Source organism: Podarcis gaigeae (genome assembly GCF_964106915.1).
Source record: "Podarcis gaigeae genome assembly, chromosome: 14".
Classification (NCBI taxonomy): domain Eukaryota; kingdom Metazoa; phylum Chordata; class Lepidosauria; order Squamata; family Lacertidae; genus Podarcis; species Podarcis gaigeae.
The window spans coordinates 52797945-52820052 of NC_139690.1; the positions used below are offsets into that span (position 1 = coordinate 52797945).

At 47.9% G+C, this 22108-nt stretch overlaps 2 protein-coding genes and 1 pseudogene across 6 annotated transcripts in view; 1 reads left to right on the forward strand and 2 right to left on the reverse strand.

The window, feature by feature from the left end:
- The window catches only part of RNF216 (ring finger protein 216), an 82656-nt gene extending 79470 nt beyond the window's left edge, over positions 1-3186 (reverse strand). The window contains exon 1 of the mRNA XM_083711402.1: positions 3035-3186. The gene's annotated coding sequence lies outside the window, so the exon portion shown is untranslated. The remainder of the gene's footprint in view (positions 1-3034) is intronic.
- A 2957-nt stretch (positions 3187-6143) lies between these two features.
- Positions 6144-7670, forward strand: LOC310831464 (urotensin-2 receptor pseudogene; annotated as a pseudogene). Its single transcript has one exon. The product of its transcript is annotated as a urotensin-2 receptor pseudogene (transcript).
- A 4142-nt stretch (positions 7671-11812) lies between these two features.
- The window catches only part of SMURF1 (SMAD specific E3 ubiquitin protein ligase 1), a 50741-nt gene continuing 40445 nt past the window's right edge, over positions 11813-22108 (reverse strand). For 2 of the 4 annotated variants that reach the window (XM_083712028.1, XM_083712030.1), the window contains 6 exons: positions 20444-20622; positions 19991-20128; positions 18747-18867; positions 16981-17182; positions 16463-16538; positions 11813-15480 (listed from right to left, as the gene is read on the reverse strand). In XM_083712028.1, the coding sequence (XP_083568154.1) occupies positions 15381-15480; positions 16463-16538; positions 16981-17182; positions 18747-18867; positions 19991-20128; positions 20444-20622 (816 nt within the window). In that variant the 3' untranslated portion in view covers positions 11813-15380. Of the gene's footprint in view, positions 15481-16462; positions 16548-16980; positions 17183-18746; positions 18868-19990; positions 20129-20443; positions 20623-22108 lie in introns of all 4 variants that reach the window. The other 2 variants (XM_083712027.1, XM_083712029.1) reach the window with 1 other exon arrangement.

The window sequence follows — 22108 nt, forward strand, 5'->3', positions numbered from 1 at the left end:
AAGGAGCAGCACTGGGTGGGAGTTGCAGTTTCTGTTCAATTGTTTCCGGCTCCTGGGGCAAGGCCCACTCTCATTGTCCATCAGCAGAAGGGCAGTGGGAGCATGCCTTGCTCCAGTAAAAGGAATGTTGGGAGCTCACTCTAATCTCCTGATTCTTCCTTTGAAGCCCTACCAATATATGACATCAGGTGTAACGATGGAAGAGTGTCTGGCTTGCCCAAAATGGCCTTGCAGGCCAAATGGGGAGGGTTGGCGGGAGAAGTTTGGTTCGTGGAGCAGCGGTTCCCCACCACTGCCTTACAACAAATATCTGGAGGGCACTGAGTTGGCAAACACACATTCCATAAGGGAAAGACTTTTTACAAGCTGGTAAACAGACACACCCCCTTCAGAAACAGATCTCCACAGCTGCATGTACTAATCTTCCACAACCATTTCCTTTATGAAAGCGATTTCTGCAGCTTAATAGACCACCTCTTCCTTCTTGCATACCCTCACCCCGAAGATTTGGCTTGGGGAAACTGCAACAGCCAGAGGACCATAGGTTACCTATCCCTGCTGCAAAAGTGTTAAAATAGTTTTAAAACAAAAACAAAAAACTGCTGCAAAAGTGTTAAAATAGTTTTAAAACAAAAACAAAAAACTGGAGGAGGTGGCTGTGAATAACACAGCACCCAAGTGTTCAAAGCACATCATACTAGTCATTTTGGTGCAACTCTTACCCTGCGCAAAGAGCTCTCAACTACCCAGCACTCCTCATGAAACAAACCCTCACGCCACATTCCAGGGAGGATTCCACATGTGCTTTTTCCTCCTGCAGCAAGAGGGGATCTCAATACAGTATAAGAAAAGGCTCCAACAGTCTAAAAAGAGCCTGGCTGCTGAATCAGAACACAGAACATCTCATACGGGGTCCCCATTCCTACTGTGGCCATTCACACGGCTCCAGTCAACCCACAGTATGAAAATATGCCGTGCTAAAAACCGAGCATGAAAAAGGCCAGCAGCCCTTCCTCCTTGTCCCATTGCATTCACCAGACTGCTGCCCTTGAACATGAAGGCCCCATTGCGATATTGTGGCTCTGGGGAGCAATGTCACGCACGGAACAGCCCTAAGACTCAGAAGCTGCCTGCCATGACACTTACAATGCTCCCTGCATGCTGGGCATGGCAGTTAGAATCTTATCTGTACATCTCAAATGGGGAAAAACCAATTGTTGAAATGTAGGGTAAAGAAGGGAGTTGGGCTGCTCAGCAACCACGCCTCTTTTAAAACTCAGTACACATTGCAACACGATTAAGCAACATCAAACACAATCTCAATCTGGCCTGTGGACAGTCCGGGAATCAGCGTATTTTTACATGAGTAGAATGTGTCCTTTTATTTAAAATGCATTGTGGGGCCTGCCGGGTGTTTTTACATGAGTTGAATGTGTGCTTTTATTTAAAATGCATCTCTGGGTTATTTGTGGGCATAGAAATTCGTTCTTTTCTCCCCGCCCGCCCCCAAATACAGTTTGGCCTACCGCATGGTCTGAGGGACGGTGGACCGGCCCATGGATGAAAAAGGTTGCTGACCCCTGGTTTGGGCCATGGATAGGCAAACTAAGGCCTGGGGGCCAGATCCAGCCGGATCGCCTTCTAAATCTGGCTTGTGGACGGTCCGCGAATCAGCGGGTTTTTACATGAGTTGAATGTGTGGTTTTATTTCAAATGCATCTCTGGGTTATTTGTGGGGCATAGGAATTTGTTCTTTTTTTTTTCTCTTCACAATATAGTCCGGCCCCCCACAAAGTATGAGGAACAGTGGACCGGCCCCCTGCTGAAAAGGTTTGCTGACCCCTGGCTTAGGCACACAACCCAACCATGTTGGTTTCGCAGAGGCAAGATGCATGTTTGTATTCTCTCAGCATAGAGTGTAAATAAAATTAAGAATGTAGCACATACTGCTTATCCTTCCGCTGTGTGTGACGAGGCTCTGCTTGGGCTCAAGATAAGACGAGCCTGTATCAGCTTCAGATGGGCCAAAGCTGGTCAAAATCTCACAAACCACTCTCAGATTTGTGCGCTTTGGGGGGGGGGGGGGGAGTGTGACCCGGCACCACCACACATGCGCCTGCCTGGAAATAAACGTTCTGCCAAATCCAAACGTTCAAGGCTGGCAATAAGAGGCTCCCACACGCAACACAGAGCAGGACATAAGGAGAGTTTGCTGGATTAGGCCAAGGACCCATCTAGTCCAGCAGCCTGTTTTCACAGCGGCCAACCAGGTGTCCCCAAGCAGGAGCAGAGGGGGGCGGCGGCAGCAGCAGCAGCAGCAGCAACTCTCCCCTCCCTGGACCACCTCCAAATCCACCATGGCATCCCCACCCCCTCTCCCCCCAAAAGTTCAGGTGCGGGTGCTGCCGCCTTTGCTTTTCCTTTGTTAACCCTTGCAAAGCAGGGAGGGGACGCCATCCCAGCCGCGATCAGGAGGAGCTGCTTCCCGAGGAGAAACGAGACCTCCTCGGAGAGGGGAGACTGGCGAGGCCGGGGGAGCAGCTGGCCCTGGCCAAGGAGGGTGAGGAGAGCAGGGGGAGGAGAAGGCAGCTGCTGCTGCTGCTGCTGCTGCAAGAGGGGGAAGCGGGAGCCCGGGGGCGCGGCGAGAGGGAGACCCGAAGCGAGAGCTCAGGCGCCGGTCCGAGGCGGAGTCGCCCCGCAGCAAGAAGCCAAACTTCAAGCTGGCAGAAGTTTGGGCCGGTGGCGAGGAGAAGGGGGAGCCGCGTCCTCCTCTCTCCGGAGGGAAGGGGAAACGAAGTCGGGGGACGCCCACACGGGCTGGCAGCAGCAGCAGCAGCAGCAGCAGGGGGGGGAGCGGGGCCGGCCTCCGGGGGGCTGGAGGGGCCGCCCAGGCCCGGCAGGTGTCTCGGGGGGGGCGGTTGCCAGGCAACCGAGGCAGGTGCGGGCGGGGCTGCCCCTGGGGGAGCGGGCGGGGAGACCCCGGAGGACCCCCGGCCGGCCGCTCGCTCGGTCCCTCCCGCGCCCCCTCACTCACCTCGCTCCGTCTCCCGCTCGGCCCTCCCGGCGGCGCTTCCTGCTTCCTGCCCGCCCGCCTCCTCCTCCTCCTCCTCGCCGCGCTCGCTCGGCCTCCGCCTCCGGCCTGTCAGGCCTCCTTCCGGCCTGCGCGAGGGCGCCACGTGACCGCGAGGGGCGGGCCGGGGGCGAAGCGACCATGGAGACGAGGGGAGGGCTCGGGGCAGAGCGGCTCGCGACTCTCCGCTCCAGGCGCGGATCAGAGAGTTTCTCGAAAGGGGGGGGGGGCCGAAATCCCGCAACTGCCAACCAGCTGTCTTCAGGTCACGTGACGGCCGGCTCTCCGAGTGGGAGGGGGCGGAGAGGAGTTGCCAGTGCCCGAGAGTGCGCATGCGCGTTTGCGAAAAGGGGGAAGGAAGACGCGGAATCCGCGTGTTTGCTGGGGATCTGGAGAGATGCGCGTGTTTTATGGGAGGAGGAAGGAGAGTCCTGCCTTTGGCCGGGGAAGGGTGGCATTTGTTGCTCACAGCGACTTCGGGTCTGTTTCCGGGCTCTTATTTATTATTTTATTATTATTATTATTATTATTATTATTATTATTATTACAATTATTATTAATCTTTATTGCATTTTTAAAATTTATAAAAAAATGAAAATAAATTCATCCTTACACCAGCATATACTGAAATACGGGACCTAAAAAAAATTATGAAAATAAAAATAAAAAGATATTTGTCAAATATGAAATAAGGAAAAGATATTTGTCAAATGTGTTTCCAGGCTCTTAATCCGCCTCGATGCTCTAACGGTGGAGAGGCGGCAGGCGAGGAAGACGGTGGCGCTGGTCTTGCAACCGGCGTCGCTTCTCCTCCTCCAGTTTTGGTTCTTATTATTCCCGTTAATTACCTTTAGACACCGCCCTCCACCCGAGGATCGCGGGGCGGTTTCCCGGCCGAGGCTGCACCCGACGGATTTCTGCCTGGCGCCGCTGCCCTCTTCTGCCCCGGCCCGCACTTTCGACGGACTCCCTCTTCCCACCGCATTGTGCGCGCATCCCTCCGCGGGGACCCGATCCTGCCCGCTGGACTGAAGCAGCCACGCAACCTTCTCCCTCCGGGTTTCGAGCGCACTTCGTCGCCCCCCACCCGCAAGATCACACCAGCTCCCCTCCGGAGAAGCGGGTCCCACGGAATCCAAGCAGCGCTGCCTTGCTTCCAAGTAAACGAGCATAGGATCAGCAGCTGGGGCGGGCCAGGATCGCGTGCAAGCGCCCGGACTGTCGTACTTTCCCCCTACTAATAATTAGGCACCCGCTCTGCGTGGCCACCAGGTGGGGCTATGAGATCAAACCAACCGCATTTGCTTTGCGTTGGATGTTGGGTCGCAGAAGCAGCGATCCTCTCACTGGAGAGCGGTGAAAAACACTCTAAATGCACTGATGGTTTCAACTACAGTATAGGATTATTAGTTTATTTATACCCCGCCTTTGCTGCTGACACGAACTCAAGGCATCTTGGAGCTAAAACAAAAAACAGCTAAAAGAAACCATTAAAATTGGAATAGCCTTTTTAAAAAGACCAGAGGCATTTCTGTTAAGCATTGTTGGCAGGGACACCCCGAAGGCCTTTAGGGAGGTATTCTTATATGCAAGGGCTGCAGCCCGGACTTTGGTGGCAAAGGGGTGGAAGGAAGAAGGAGTCTCGACAATAACGAACTGGCAATATTAAGCTATAAGAATTTGCTGAGATGGCGCAGCTGACAAATAGCCTGAGAGGCAATTCAAGTAAAAAAAATATGGGATAGATATAAAACATATGGTCAAAAATAATGTAAAGGTCCGTTATCTATGCTAGCATTTGATTGATGTTGGAGAGAGACTGAGTTGAGAAATAAGAACAAGAGCACATATTGTTATAGGAATGTATTAGATAAAATGTAAAAGAAATATATGATAATATGAGTACATTCATTTGTTAAAAAAAGGAATATACAATGGGATAGACAGGAAGTTGAATGTGTTGGTACGTATATGATTTTTTGGAGGGGTTGTTTTTGTTTTTTCTCTTTGTTTTTCTTTTCTTTCTTTTTAGGTATATGAAGTGTGTGTATAATCTTGGTATACATGTTGGAAAATATGATAAGCTCTGTAATGTAATATGACAATGTTTGCCAATGTGATATAAGAATGCAAAAAAAGAGAAACAATTAAAAAAAATTAAACACTAATTGAAGTAAGACCAGCTACACAAGCGCCAGTATGTGCAGCTTCCCTCACAGGGTTAGGGTTTTGTTAGCGCACATCCGTGTGGAGGCGGAAGCACACTTTCCAGCATCACCTTCGAAAGGCGACTGAGAGTCATCCTGTTTGTGGGTTGCAGGGCAACCTCAGCGCCTTTGCACAGCCCTGCAGGCAGGGAGGGAGGCAGCTGGAAAGAAAATCCACCCTGTTGCTCCAAGATACAAAAGTCTGCTGCTGACTGTGCCTCCTCCTTCCTGAGCAGCACAGGATGAAACCCCACCTCAAGGGGACTGTCAGAAAGAATCCCAGGCCCTTCCCACCTCTTGCAGCAGTGAATAGACTTCCCAGCCCAGAGATAGAGAAAGCATAAGCATCTGTCACAATAGATCCATTATTTGCAAGGTCCGGCCCCGGCACAGGATCCGCCCACAAAACCATGTCCTGCTCAGGGATTCTTTGCCATTTGCATTCTTGCATCGACAAGGCAAGCAGCTTGTTCTCTCCCTCCGAACGAAGCAGCATCCTTTGCCCAGCTCACCTGTGGCCAAACATCGTGCCTGGGAAGCGACTTCTGGGAGATCTGCACAGGCAGGGCCACTGCTGGCCACGCAAAACCTTCAGAGAAAACACCTGGATGCTTACGGCCTGATAAAGTTGATGTGGAGAGCCAGCCCTGCACTCTCAAAGGGTGGCTCGCTGGATGTTTGCCCAGAGGGATTAAAGGCAAGAAGACAGGCAGTCACAAGGAGGTTGCTTTGAACCAAGCCACTCTCGTCTCCCTTCACCTGCCTGCTGGAACGTGGTAAGATTTGGACCTGGGAGCTCTGAAACTTTAACCTGCAGCCTTTCCTTCCTGTCCTCTTGCAGCTGCCTCATCGGGGGGTTCATGCGCGGACTCTGATCATACCAAACTGTTTTAAAGGCTGTCGAGTCAGCAGCAAAAGCAGAGCGGCGGCAGCTGGTTGGCAAATATATTAGAGCAGAGCCACCGCGCTCAAGGAGGGGGATTATTTGCACTGTGCATTGGGCAAGAATCCGGCATGCCATTTGGGTGGAACATGTTGACCCAGTGCAAGGGTCAGATATAATGGACCTGGGCCCATGTGCCAACCTGTCCTGCCTGCTTGAGAATGGCAGCAGTCCCTCCAACACCACTGGCAGCACCAGCGACGTCTTGGCCACCTCCTTCCTGGGATGCGCTCTGTCCGTCATGTGCGTCGTCGGGGTGGTTGGAAACATCTACACATTGGTGGTTGTCAACCTCTCCATACGGCTGTCTGCCTCCATGTACGTTTACGTGGTCAACTTGGCCTTGGCTGATCTCCTCTACCTGGCCACCATCCCCTTCGTCGTCTGCACCTACTTCGTGAAGGACTGGTACTTTGGCGACGTGGGCTGCAGGGTCCTCTTCAGCCTGGACCTGCTCACCATGCATGCCAGCATCTTCACTCTCACCATCATGAGCACAGAGAGGTACCTGGCAGTCGTCAAGCCCTTGGACTCGCTCCGGAGGCCTGGAGACTACCGGAGGACCATCACCTGCTCGGTCTGGCTCCTCTCCTTCCTCCTTGCCTTGCCCACCATGGTTCTCATCGACCTCCGGACGAGCAGCCAAGGAGGAGTGACCAAGCGCATATGCCACCCTACTTGGCAGATGGGGGCCTACAAAGTCTACCTCACTGTCCTCTTCATCACCAGCATCTTGGCTCCTGGCCTAGTCATCTGCTACTTGTACATCAAGTTGGCCAGGACCTACTGGAGGTCTCAGGGAGCCGTCTTCAGTGCCAAGGCGATGAAGAGGTGCTCTCGGCAGAAGGTCCTGTGCATGATATTTAGCATCATCCTTGCCTACTGGGCTTGCTTCATTCCCTTTTGGCTCTGGCAGCTGCTCAGCGTCTATCGCCGCCAGCCGGGCAGCCTTGCAAACGCCACAGTGGCCTGCATCAATTTTTTCGTGACCTGCCTAGCTTACAGCAACAGCTGCATCAACCCTTTCCTTTACACTCTGCTCTCCAAGAACTACAAGGAGTACTTAAGGGGTCGGCAGAGGAACGCCCTTGTTCTCATCAAGGTCAAGCCCAAGAGGGGTTCCTCGGGGGAATCAGTCTGGTCTGGAAGCCACACGTACACAGAGAGCTTGGCTGTGGCTCAGATGCAGGGAATTGGCAACAAGGAAGTCTTCTTGTGAAAAAGTGAGTAGGAGGCAGGCCAGGCAGGGGGACAAGCGTTCAGCCACTCGACCAGCCTTGAGGGAAGAAGCCCTGTCCTGGCCCAAATTTCCCTACTTGATTGGCTGCTGGGAGCTACAGAAACCCACACAAAATACCTGTCCAGATCAGGCAACCCCCAGTTCTGGAACATTTGTACAGTGATGTGTGGACAGTTGTTTGTGCAAAAGGCCTTCATACTCATAGAATTTGACAATAGTTTTGAAAATATGCCTAGGAAAATCCAAGAGGAGAAGGGTGTGTGTGTGTGTGTGTGTGTCTGAATAATCATGGGTCAAAACCTCAGCCGCACCATGGTCTATTATGGGATTTACCGTACCTCCAAATAAGATTGCACAAGGCCACATCCTTTATAAAGGTAAAGGTAAAGGTACCCCTGCCCATACAGGCCAGTCGTGACCGACTCTGGGGTTGTGCGCCCATCTCACTCAAGAGGCCGGGGGCCAGCGCTGTCTGGAGACACTTCCGGGTCACGTGGCCAGCGTGACGAAGCTGCTCTGGCGAGCCTGCACCAGTGCAGCACACGGAAACACCTTTTACCTTCCCGCTAGAAAGCGGTACCTATTTATCTACTTGCACTTAAGGGTGCTTTTGAACTGCTAGGTGGGCAGGAGCTGGGACCGAACGACGGGAGCTCACCCTGCCGCGGGGATTTGAACCGCCGACCATACGATCGGCAAGTCCTAGGCACTGAGGTTTTTACCCACAGCGCCACCCGCGTCCCTAGATCCTTTATAGGCAGAAGCAAATTGATCACCTGTGTGCAAGCCTAAATACATGCAAGTTTCCATGATCTGAAGTTGCTGAATTGTGTTTTCCTTGGTGCGTCAGATTTTCATCCCATACTTCATCCAAGAAGCAGTGTCGTCATGGTCCTCCCCTTGCCCATTTAAGCATTGCAACCACCCTGTGAGGTAGGCCAGGCTCAGAAATAGGAACTGGCACCACACTGCAGCCAATCCACTCTGAGGGCCCTGTGGGTCCCTTGGAAACTTATCAGGAGCTGTTGAATTGGAAGATCACATAGGGAGGAACATGCATTCCTCTACGACCCACACACTGCATGGGGCTACGGGAGCGCATTATAACTGTTTGAATACAGGGATGGGGAGTCCGTGCTGCCCCTCCACCAGCTGCTGTCAGGCTACAAACTCCCATCAGCACCAGCCAATGATCAGGGCTGATGGGAGCTGTAGTCCAAGAGCAGCTGGAGTGGGGGCACAGTGTCCCCTCATCTCCGAGGCTTCAGGTGGGCCATCAGTTCAGTCAGGGAAACGATGCACGTTCAGCAGCAATGTGCACTGTTTGATGGAAAGGGATCCCAGACAGGTTTGGTGACACGTGGCAGAATACGATCAGAAGCTGCTGCTCTTTCTCCTTCGCTGTCTGGTACTGTCTCCCTCCCAGTCCCCGAGATGCCACCACGCAGGTCCTTCAAAACCATGTAGTTCAGTGAAGTCTCTGGCTCAGCGCCCAAGTTCCCATGGCCTATTGTGCCTTGGCTATACAGGCAGTCTAAGCACGTGAACTGAAACAATCGCACTGTGTTTACATGCCCTGGGGAAACTCCGCTTGCCTGAGAACGTGCAGTGCAAAGCCTCCGCCTATTCTTTCCTGCCCCCCCCCCCAGATGACCTGACCCCTTGAACACTGAAAATCACCATGCCCAACGACAGCCTCGTGTCAATACAAAAGCCAAGGTGCACCTTACCCCATATAAAAAGCAGTTGTTTTGCATACCTGCTATAAAGAAAGGTTGCAGCGTTTGGGATTTTCTCGCTTAGAGAAAAGGCAATAGGCAGTAAAGACTTTTAATGTCAGGGTTGTGGATTCAAGTCCCTTGCTGTGCAAAAAAAAATTCCTGCATTGCAGGGGGTTGGACTAGATGACCCCGTGGTCCCTTCCAACTCTACAATTCTATGATCCTAAGTTCAAAAAATTATACATGCCATGGAGAGAGTAGATAGAGACAAGACAGGCCCAGGGTGGGGAATAGAATCAGATCTGCTGCCTTGAGCTCCTTGGAGGAAGGTGGGGGTACAAATGAAATGAAAGAAAATGGAATCCAGCTTCTGTGTTTTGGGTTTGCATGGCCAGCATGCAGGGGAGCCCAATTTCCTCTTTCCTAGAAAGAATGACCGGTTATTATTCTTTGCATGCGCCAATTCCTTATCTGAGAAAAGCAGAATTTCCCAAGTCTTCACCTGCTGTGGTCTCCTGCAGAGTCAAGTGTTTTTCTGAATCAGCTCAGCCGGGTGACGCAGGTGCCCACTGCGCACATGGATTTAATAATTTATTGTTTTGTTGTTCCTATTTATTTCTGTTCTTCTCTTTCTGCTGAAAACTCCAATAAAGCTTTTTAAAATTAAATTATTATTATCACTGGGAGGTTTTTTAAAGAAAAAAAGGTGCAGGTACCTAGCATGAAGTTGTAACAGTAAGTGCCACACTTTTAACATGGGGGGGGGAGAGGTTTTGATACTACGTACCCTTGAGTACCCCAAAAAAGAAGAACTGAATATTAATAATATCCCACCTTTCCTCCAACACATGGAAGCTAACACAGATAAAACACAGCAAGCTAAAAACGTAAGAGAAGACAATCATTAAAGTGTAATTAAAGCACTAATAGAATTAAAACACAGCACCAGCCCTTTCCTCAAAAGCAGTCAGTTCCCAAAGGCCTGTTGGAATAGAAAAATCTTCACCTGCCGGCAGGAGGAAAGCAAGGAGATTGCTAGTGAAGCCCAACCTCCAGGCCTGGTGTCAGTAACCAGAAGGAATTAGTTGCTGGGGTCCCAGTAAGGCCCACCAACACTGATGCATGCCGTGACTTCCCTGGTGATGGGAGCAGCGTGTGGCCGTTCTAATGTCCTGCAATGGCCCCAATATCACATTGCAACAGGCCACTGTAAGAAATTAAAAACAGCCACAATCCACTACAGACCCACCAAGGGTCCCTGTTTTCCAGGGACAATCCCAGATTTACAGAAGCCAATTTCTGATTTGATCTCGGAAAGTCCCCCTTTTCCTTAGGGCATCCCTGTTTTCATCAGAGATATGTTGATGACTAGTTAAACCTGTGGCTGGGCACCATCACAGCAAGAGGGGTCCCTGCTAAGGTCACTTGCTAAGCCCCCCACCCGCCTTGAGCCAGCCCTGCCAACAAGCTGAGCTGATGCCCTGAGCAAGCATTTTTGTAATCTCCCCAAGATCCTTGGCAATTCACAGGGGTTATGGGACCAGCACAAAGGCAAGTCAACGTGAGGGAAATTGCCGGAGCTGGCAGCTTGGAGACTGTGCTCTTAGGAAAAGACACGTGCAACCCATCCAGCTCACGTGTCCAGTGTGCAAGCACAAACCTTCCAGGAGAGCACATGGGGAGTCGGGGAAGGGAAAGTAATGGTGACAGGCAAGCAGCCGGACAGGCGAGCTTTGTCCAAGTCGATCCATCAGCAGGCCACTGTCCTGCAAGTGCTTCTGCTCAGGACAAGCTTTGCCAGGGCCTGCAGTCTCAACCTGGGCACAATGACACGCTTTGTTCTATATATCCAAGGAAGGAGGAGAGCCAGCAAGAAGGCAGGCCAAGACCTTCTGTTCCTCCAAGCCCAAAAGAAAAAGAGAACATCCATCAGGAGTATTAATGACTCTGCCGTCCAGGAAGGAGCACCATCATTACTCTGCATGTGCCCATAAGTCAGGTTTTGGAAGAGCACGTGGCTCTGGTGCATCTCGATTATAAGTCCGCATACCCCTTTGCTTCCAAGCAGGGAGGAAATGTTCAGGGCAGCCATCAGTGGCAGATTGCAAATCTATCCACAGTTTCTTTTCTAAAAAACGAAACCAAACTGGCTTTCCTGACCCCACACACTTCTTGTGGCTCAACACCATCATTTTACAAGGATGTTCCTTCTCACAGGTGAGCAGGCAAGATGCTATATAAAAAGGGGCCAGACTTAAAGGACAAAGAAAAATGCTTTGCATGCTAGAGGTCCCGTATTCAGTGCCAGGCACCTCTGGTTAAAAAGGATCTGCAGGGCAGGTGGTGGGAAAGAGTGGACAATACTATCCTAGATCAGGGGAAGCCATCAGGGTACCTTCCAGATGTTGTGGGGATCCAGTTCCCACCAGCCCCAGTCACCACACCCAGTGACAAAGGACGATGCAGGTGAGAGCTGCAGAGCTCTAGGTGAGTTGCCCTGGTCAAAAGGAACAAATAATCTTACCTAGCCTAAGGGAGCTTCCTATTCACAATGAAAGCTAAAATGATTAGTATTACATTTCTGGTGCATCTAACACACTAGTGGAAACATGTTAAAAGATTTTATACAAATTTAAAGTTGTGAGAGTTTATTGCATATGTAACAAAAATGAACATGACCTCCTGGGCCCAGCCTGCTATACAATCACGGTTTATTCCAGCTGGCTCCATAACCACGTTAAATAGAACTAGTATTTCTTTAAATACTTTGATTTAGACATAAAATGAAGAACATTAGTGTACAACTTTTTCACAAAATAAAATTTGCAATAAAAATGGTGAGAAGAGTAACAAGGAGTAGCAGCAATACTTAAAAACAAGACGTTACAAAATAATAAGTTAAAAAATACATTATAAAGTGGTTGAGGAACAAAAAAAAAAAGTTAACTGAGTAAGAACAAATATGTACTGCATTTCTGGAAAACTTTCTGTGCTCTACAGTGTAGTATACTGGGCAATGGACTAAGGAAGTGGGGGAAAGAGGCGTCTGAATGATAGTTGAGGTTTCATAAACCACACCCCATGCTGAACAAGCAGCCTCTTCAGAAACAAAAAGTTGCTCCAATATGTCAAGGTTAGACCTTGGGCTACTCACTCATACCTTTCCAATTCGTAACACAAAAGGAGTGGCAATCTCCTACATCCCTGAGTGCATAAACGAAGGATGATGCATTTCAGGGCAACTAAACAAAAGAGCAAACAAACAAACAAACAAAACAGATTTGCATCACTGACCTACACTGCTAGACATACTGGAGATTTTAGATTAAAGGAGACTTTGGATGTGATAAGCTGCTTGGGGGAAGAGGAAGCACGTAGCCCTGCTCTTGTTCCTCTGTCTCAACTGAAATAGCCCTTTCACCACCTCCTGCATGGGGGAGAGGGGAAAGGTGTACTGCCGGCAAGTCAGTTGTGTAAGAGTAGGAAGCTTCCTGTTCCCTTCACCATCTCCATCTGCCTTAGGGTAGACTTCCATGGACTTGCTGCAAGCCCGAAGGGCCTGAATCTACCAAGAGACCACTGCAGGGAAAATATAAAACCATCAAGTCTGTTGTGTGTCCTTTGGATGGTTTGACTGCTAAAAAGCTTTCAGCAAAGACTGTGCTGAAGCTCAGCAGATTGTAGCAGCAAGAATCCCACTTTCCCACTTATATTTTATACCCTCTCTTGTTCAGGGAGGAGATGTGGAAGTTTCAGCCTGAGCAGAAGCAAGTGGTCTGTGCCGCTCTAGCCAGCACCCTGGGGGAAAAAACCTTTGGTCTACTTTTTTCCTTTGATCCCTGCTGCTGCTGCTGCCTCAAGCTAAGATGCAGCAAACAGTCTGTTTGGGCTCTTGGGTGTTGGAGCAGTGACACAAAATGGGAAATGTAAAGAATATCCTGGAGATAGAAGTCCCCCAATCTTCTGCACTATTATCACAGAGGCGCCATGTGCTCAGGGCCTGAACACGGACTCGGGGCCAATGCTCATGCTGCCCTTGGAGCATGCCTGCCACATCTGTGGCCACCTGCTCGCTTACTTCTCCATCTCAAATGTCGTTGGCATGGTGTGGGCTCCAGCCGTACAGAAGCTGAAACCACATGGCAAGAGTCACATTAAGATTCACCTCCAGGTGAAGAGTCGCCATTGCTAACTGTTGCTAATCTCACATGGGCAACCTGTTCAGCCTCTGTGCTCAAGGAAGACCTTTCACTTCCACCACCTCAGATTTGCACGGAAATGACTTGTGAAAACCTTTTCGTGTGACGCTCCTATCTCTACGAAACCTTGTGCATTCAAATTCCACTGACAGGGCTAATGGGTCCAATAACAACATCTGATCTCCACAGACATTTGGCAAGATCATGAGATTTCTATTATCCAGAGTACTACAAAGATGCTTAACCAAATATGTGAATCCAAAATCCCTCAAACCTCCTTGATACACTTCCCTTCCTAAATAACTTAGCTGTAGCTAACTGGTCCCTTAAGTGCCCCTGGATTCAAAAGGCAATTTCAAGTTAAACCTTAGCTCACCTAAAAAAATCCAACACTTAGCCACATGGTGCAAAAAACACAAAATAAAAAGAATTCCTTTCTCAAATATAATCCTCATGTGTCCATCACAAAAAAAAAAATACGGTTAACAACAGGAAAGAAAGATTTTAGGACTCTGACAGGTATCTACCTTAAATCTGTCATATCACAGTTTAAAGCTATTATCAAATTCAATGTTTTAAAAATAAAAATAAAAATGAACAACAGAAATATCCTTGTATGTAAAAGAACCATTTGACCCATGGCTGAACCCCAATGTCCTTACTTGTCCAAAGTAACGGTTAATATGCATCTTTGCTTAAAACAATTTTAATATATATATTGGGGGGGGAGTCTTATGAACTGAATCACAATTGATTACTAGTTGACCTTTTTGCCAAGAAAATGTTATGTTGTTAAAAACACTGCCTTGTTTCTTGTTGTGGAAACTGAAAAACCTGTTTGATTTGGTTAACCCGACAGGGTTGATTCTCCTGCATCTGAGAAGCCGTGTGAAACCAATGACTTGACACCAACCTTGAACATTAGCTTCAGATATATGAAAGTCAGGGTGGAGAAGAGTTTGAAAGCAGTACTCTGGGTTACTCAGTATCTGTAGGCTTAAAACCCCTGTGTTAGATCTTTATTATATATTCATCTTTCAACAGAGCCATTTTCCACTCCCAGTGGCTCAACGACGGAACTTGGTTCCATTAGTTTTGCTTTTAGCTATTCCCTCTTAAAAGAATTTCTGCAGTTTCAAGTAAAAAAAAAAAGAATCTGAAAAAACAATGTCAGGAGAAAACTTTTTCAGGCTGCTGACAATGTGGCCCATTCCCCACAGCCACATTCTCTAACACAAGCCTTCAATCACACACAGAAAGGGAAGCAAGTCCACAGAGCAAATCTGTCTCATGTACAAAGCATCCAGAATGAAAACTTACCTCCCAATTCAAGATGGCTTGGACTCCTCCGGGTTCCTCTCTCTTAAGAGCCAAGCCACCACACTTGGACAAAAAGCTCCCTCTCAAGGAATAACCTTCAGCTGTCTGCACCTACGGAGCCGTTTCCTGCTAACTGTTCTTTAATGGGTATTCTGAAATGTGCAATTTGGAATCCCGGTGCCAGTCTCGTTTCCATAGGATGCTTCCGGATGCTACAAGGGCTCAGGACTGCATTAAGACAAAACATCCAGATACACCTACCGGTTGAAAAGTCCTCAGCAAACCAATCTCAAGATACTCAAGTACAGTTTGATACTCCTATAAAAAAAGACCACAGGTCATTGACCTTATCACAATATGTGTTACGAGTCGAGCAGAATATCTTGGGTAACCAAAACCAAATGCTGAACCTGGCTGCCTTTTGTTTCATGGGACATGGGGAAAAAATGGGGAGGGGGAATTTTTTGTAACAAAGGGGAGAAAAGTATGGTTGGGAACCCCCAACAAAAGCCCCCCCCCAACACCACCACAGGAAGGAAGGAGAGGAAGCAGCCTCCACTCCCCCAGTTGTCAAGCGTCGCAATGCTTTGGACAAAAGAAGTTCACAGCAAGCTTCTTCTTACAGCTGTTTGATTTGGTGGTCCATGAGCTAGTAGTATCTGTTTCCTTTGGTTGCCCAATCACTCCACTGCAAACCCACATGTCTCTTCCACAGCTGTCAGCAGCTTCTCATAAAGCTTCTCGTAGGACTCATAAGGCGGAATGTCAATTCGGTTAAAGCTGCGGAAGGCAAGAGATTGGCGTTAGGGCCCTGCTGCTGACACCAACTCAAAATGCAACTCTTCACCCGGCCCTTGGAAAAGGCTGGTGTTTTGGTTGAGCTATTTGCATCTGCTGTGTCGCTATGAGGAATTGTAACAGAATTCTGGCTTTTCCTAATGTTTAGCTGTTAATAGTTTGCTAGGAAAGATGCCAACCTTCACTAATACATTAATTCAAAGCCTTTCCGGGGTCACAGAAATTGAAACAGCTGATGGCCCAGTGAGAAGCCAGCCAGCAGTAAACAGGGCAGGATGTTTGCTTCCAATGGGAGCTTGCTGTTTTCTCTACAGCGTGGCTGCCTCCCCCAAGCTGGTACCAATGGGAAGTCCCACGGGTGCAAAACAGTGGGGGGGGGGGAGAGGAGAGGTGGTTTTGTAGCAGAAAGGTGGACAGTGAGGCGAAAGCGAGGCACCCTTTCTAGCACCTGGCTGCTTCTCCATTCTAAATTGGGCTTGTTCAAAGCAGCCTATTTTTATTAAAGATTAGCTGCCTCAAGCATTAACATGCATCATTTACTTAGGCCCTTACATCTGCAAACTGTTAGTCAAAACATGGGTGTAATTAGCTGAATGGGGTCTTTGCTCATACAGCTTCCAACATTAATTGATTCTTTTTCTACTGTGCCATATAAACCATGGAATTAAAAACATTTAGAATCCATAGACTGCTGCCTCCACCATTCATGAATGTTTTAACAGTACTTTGCTGTATTTGAGTATGATTAAACTTTGACCAAAATAGCTCTAATCACTCTTTAACTTTCATTCCAACCACCTAATAATAAGGGAAGGTTTTCCCTTAAGTTTCTAGATGTACACCAAACATCACTACAACACCATTTACTTTTGGTAAAGCTTTGATGTTTCATCTGGGCAGACTTGAGGGCACATTCGCACAGGCACACTTCACCACAGCTGGGTGGGCAGAAAAGCAGCCTTACCAAGTATGAGCTTTTGGAAGGTTGTCTGTATTTGCATCTATCAGGTGGATAGTGAAGAGCCTGGGTCCTGCGGCGCCTGTAGAACCTTGCAAACAGACATTCTAGTTAAGGCCCTTCAAAAACACAACTATGAGCACACTAGTCATTTCTGACACGTATAAACCCTGACAGCAGCGAGGCAGAGATTGGGAAGTCACAGATCCTAAGCACAGAGGTGTGCATGTGCACACATACACACAGGCCAACGATTCTAGAGAGAAACAAAATGGGAATGAGCACACACACCCTTTGGCCAAGACCCTGGAAGGTTGCTGCCTGTTATGAGCAGACAGTATTGGACTAGAGGTACCAACGGACTGGCTCCAATATAAGGCAATTCCATGTGGTACAGATAGAACAATTCACGGTATAGCTAACAAAGGGCAGAATCATCAAGGAGGAACTGGTGGCAGGTTAACTGGGTGCGCCATGGGCAGCCCTCTGCACAAGCGTGCTAACTCAGCACCCCTATCAGTCACCTTGCAAAGCCTTGAAACCCTGGAGGGGAACCCGCGTGGAGCCCGTCACAAACTGCAGCAGCCTGGCCCTTCTCTCCTCATCAAAGGCTTCCACCGCTTGCCAGAACCACTTGACAATATTGCTGTCTCCCATGCAGTGCTTCAGGCGTGTGTTGGACTTCCAGTCATTCAAGTCGATCTTATCCAAGCCACCTATGATGAGCTGATGGATCAGAAATACACAATGTAAGGGGCAGAACGTTTATAGATTTGAAATATGGGTGGGTGGGTGAGTTGTATGCTGATTTGCTGGCTACTGTGTTGCTCTTTTATTATTTCTGTTATTGTGAAACTGTCATGCGACTGTTGATTTTGTGATATACTGTTCTCTCTGTGTGTGGAAAGATGCCGTACAAATCAGGAGGCACACATTCACACCTTCTGCCGCAGAGTGCACAAGTATTGACAACTTGGACGCGGGTGGTGCTGTTGGTTAAACCATAGAGCCTAGGACTTGCCGATCAGAAGGTTGGCGGTCGTTGCTCGGTCCCTGCTTCTGCCAACCTAGCAGTTCAAAAGCACGTCGAAGTGCAAGTAGATAAATAGGAACAGCTCCAGAGAGAGGGTAAATGCCATTTCCGTGCACTGCTCTGGTTTGCCAGAAGCGGCTGAGTCATGCTGGCCACATGACCCGAAAAAACTGTCTGCCGACAAACGGCGGCTCCTGGGCCTGTAGAGCAAGATGAGCGCCGCAACCCCAGAGTTGTTTGCAACTGGACCTAACGGTCAGGGGTACCCTTACCTTTTACACACAAACAGAACTCTCTGTATCCACTATGCACACCATTTAATTCCACAGTTAAGTGTCTTTCCTAGGTTTTTGAATTTCATTTCCTCCTGGATACAGGACTGGCCAAACCTTTTATGTGCTGATTACTTCTTGTTGTATTGTTGTTGACATCCATTTGTCTCGAGAGAGAATAGGGGCACTTTGGGGGTTGACGTCAAACCACTGTATTAGCAGCCCCTAAGCAACTTTCCCAGGGCACAAGCTTGGGCAGCGTGTCTGGGGATCCTGGCACCAGCTTGGCTGCAGGAGTTGCTGGAAGGAGGCGGACAATGCACCATCCAACTATTACTAAAATACAAGTAATACCACCAATCTACGATAATAACTGAACATCAAACTGCTGTGAGAAATGAAAAATAGATACTGCCTTGAGATCAGAAGCGTTTCGACCCAGTGGATCTTCCCAAGTGATCGAGAATTTTTTAACAAAGATTTGATCACAAAAAATAGCTGTTTGGTTAATGTGTATTGACAATGAGGTGAGTCGACCACTCAAAGCCATCAAATTGCTATGCACACCTGGAGATCATGAAGGTATGTCAGCCAATACAAAAAGGTTCCACTTTCCTAATGGTGCCCAAACCTCTGGTTTGGGGGGCATTTTATTATCCTGGGGAGATAGTTTTGTCCTCACCCAGCTCAGTATTTTTGTCTAGCTTTGGAGGTTGGAGTTTGCATATCCTTTCCCTGCATTTTGTTGATGTGCAAAAGCAGCCACTCAACTATGTTTTCTGATGGGTGTACGTAGAACACCAGTGTTCTTTAAGCAGTAGTGAGGAGCAAAGAGCAGGCTTAGCATGCCTAGCAGCTTTCCCAGGGCAAAACTGTCCCATTCAATATGAAAAGGAGGATTCCTCCCCCCCCTCCCCCAGGGCACTTAACAGAACACACGAACCAGAACCACACCGTAATATGAATGGAGAAAAGGATGCAATACCTCAAGCTCCTTCTGGTCAAAAGGCTTCAGTAGGTGTTGAGGAATAAGTTCATTAAAGCCTTTCTGAAGAGCCAGGAACTGGGCCTCAATTCCTCTCATGAACCGCCAGTTAACGTACAACCTGGGGACAGGGAGCGAATCAAAAGTGAGAACTGAATGCAGAAGCCTTCAAGTGAAATATAACTTGCAGCAAAATAGGTACACTCAAGATTTTGCTTTTTTTTCCCCCTAGGAACTCCCAAACGAGGAATACTTTGGGAGGAGCAAACAATATTTTTTGCAGGGATCTCATCCCTGTGCATGGTGGGCAGCATGCCTGCCCAATCTCCAGCACCACTGGGGTCCATGTGTCAGTGCAGCTTTCTTAAAAGATGTAAATGGGGAAGATGCATGGCCCTGCAGGCCCCAATTATGCTGCCAATTCCCACCACCTAAAGGAGGCAGATCTGAGTAAAGTCATCATCCAATTTGGACATTCGTGACCAGTTACAAAGTCTGTGTTGATCATAGCAACAAGCTGCATACACCTATAGGGAGAAAGAGGCAGAGCAAATGAAAGTCACAGCCACAAAGAAGAACACCGAGTGGTACAAGATGAGAAATGTATTCTGCAAAATACACTGCAAGACCCATCCAGACCACCTCAGGCCTACAGCTTCAGCAGCAACTGTGTGGAAGAAGAAGAAGAAGAAGAAGAAGAAGAAGAAGAAGAAGAAGAAGAAGAAGAAGAAGAGTAGTAGTTTGGATTTGATATCCCGCTTTATCACTACCCAAAGGAGTCTCAAAGCGGCTCACATTCTCCTTTCCCTTCCTCCCCCACAACAAACACTCTGTGGGGTGAGTGGGGCTGAGAGACTTCAAGGAAGTGTGACTGGCCCAAGGTCACCCAGCAGCTGCATGTGGAGGAGCAGAGAAGCGAACCCGGTTCCCCAGATTATGAGTCTATCGCTCTTAACCAATACACCACACTGGCAGTCAAGGCTATAGTAAGAATGAGATTCCGAAGCCAAATAGAAGACACTAGGTGGCAAAAATTAAGGTGTCTCCAGCAACTAGAAGTGCACAAGCACACATATTACAGAGATCACTGGATAACTTTGACCCACTGTTGCACTACAGAACTGAAATGTTCTGAACACACAAACTGGTGCAAGTCAAGGAGTGGGGAGAGAGAGAGAAACTGAGACTGACCACCACCACCTCTGCATTATGAGAGGATAACATTTAACCTCCTCTGGTGGTACCTCACATATTCTTTCTTGTTCTCCTCTGTAACAGAAACATTTCTTCCATTTGGTTTGAGCTCATGTTGCAGAATCCTGCCAAAAGCGTTGTGCTCCACGCAGAAAGTATGGTCCAGAACCGGAGTGATGTCATTCTCTCTGTCAACAAGGCAAAGACTGCAAGTCATTTCTGTACTCTCCAGGGCGCACAAAACATTCTTCTTAAGTAAACATTCTGGCAGGAAGAATCCAAACTATTTATTAGGAGTTGATCTAGCGTCTTTTACAATCAAACTCTACCTTTGTTTTGCTGGACAGCACTAGAGATTCTGATGGATCTACACACCCAAGCGATGGTAGAGGACTATGCAGACGAACAGGGACTTTGAGGGGCTGCAAAGTCCTACTATGTGGAGCTGCTTCCGCTCACCCTAGTCTTTTTAAAAAGCTTTCAACTGCGTATGCAATACTTACAGAATCCAAACTAAACTCTTGTGCAGTTCTGGGTCGACTGATTCCAGATCAGATAACTGGATGGGTTTGCCCAGCAGCTGTTTGTAGAAAGGAACGGTGAAACCTCCATTGATGTAGTGTCCATGGAACACAGCCAGACCCATTATCCGACCAACAAAGTGGAAGTAAGACAGATGATCCTACGAGAAACATCGAAGAGACTCATTATCTGGAAGAGAAGCCCAATGCTGACATCTTGTGGCTAGACTTACGCCTTCAGCCATTTCCTAGTTCAATGAAAGTTTCGCTTAATGATCTCAAGCCCTCTGGATGAGAAATTAATCAATTTGCACAGAATTCAATGTTACATATACTTCACACAGCTGACTAAATGCATTCAGTCTCGAGACCACAGTCCTACCATACTGCACTACAGGCTTGTGGCCATCAGATCATTAGCCACAAACATGGCGATTCATGTTAAAAGCCAATCTACTTGAGCCAATGCAGTTAAAAGCAGGCACTTGGGCCCAATCAACGTTTGCTTGAGAAGGCTATTGTACAATCTCTCTCCATGCAAAACAACAGAGACCTGAAACAAAATGTTGCAGCATAGCATATGCCTGTGCCATTCAAGGTTCAACAAAACCAACCAGGCCCTTTTCTAAGATACTCCATGTCACTCTCCTTCCCAAGCTTTCCATTCTCCCTACAACAGATATGGAGCCTTCTGCTGCCACTGAGATGACTCACTTCTCTGTATGGGCCTTCTCATCCCCCTTCAAAGGGTTTCTTACAAGTTTCTGTACATCTGCTAATCTTGCCAACCCCAAGGTTTTCAATACACGGGTGCTGCTTGGGCTAGAGGAAGACAGGCTGTTTGTCATGAGTATATATGAGGTCATTTCCATCAGTCCCATTAACACATGATGCATTCATAATGCATAATGTTGTATTTTAAATTGTTGCAACCTACCCTGGGACCTTAGGGTGTACAAGGGAATAATAATAATAATAATAATAATAATAATAATAATAATACTCAAGCTACAACTACCCTCCTTTAGTTTGAAATCAAATATGGGTAAAACTGTTGTAATTTGCCAAATTCTTTCTAGGCAACCAACTGTTTACCAACCAATCTGCTCCAAATACCACCCTGAACTTTGTGAGGCTGAAAAATAATATGGGTTTTGGACAGAATGGAGATGTAATCAGTTCTGCAAGGCGCGTGTGGGTATGTGTGTTTGAAGTTGTTAACATGCAGTGGATCTTCTAAGGGGCAAAACTATGTAATGAGGGTTTAGTGTGGAACTGACAAGGTAATTAACAAACAAAGTTTTAATTATTCCTTTAATGGGTAAGTTGAGGTTCTACAAAATTAGTCCATTACAAGCCACCGGCGCTTCTCCTCGGTTATGATAGGCACACTTACCTTCACTTGTCTATTTGGTGTTAACTGAAAAAGTAACAGAGATAGGTAGACTCACATAATACCACAAGTAAGGGAAATCTCAGGACTGGGCAAGGGTGGTTCAAACTGCATGTGCACTGGGAAATTAGAATCAAGCCAGCCCACCCTACTGTTTGCACATTCAACTTGATGCATAAAGGCTCCTATTTAAACACTGAGCAAAGTGCATTTTGTATACCACAAAACCAAGCATGCAGCATGCAAAGGTTGGA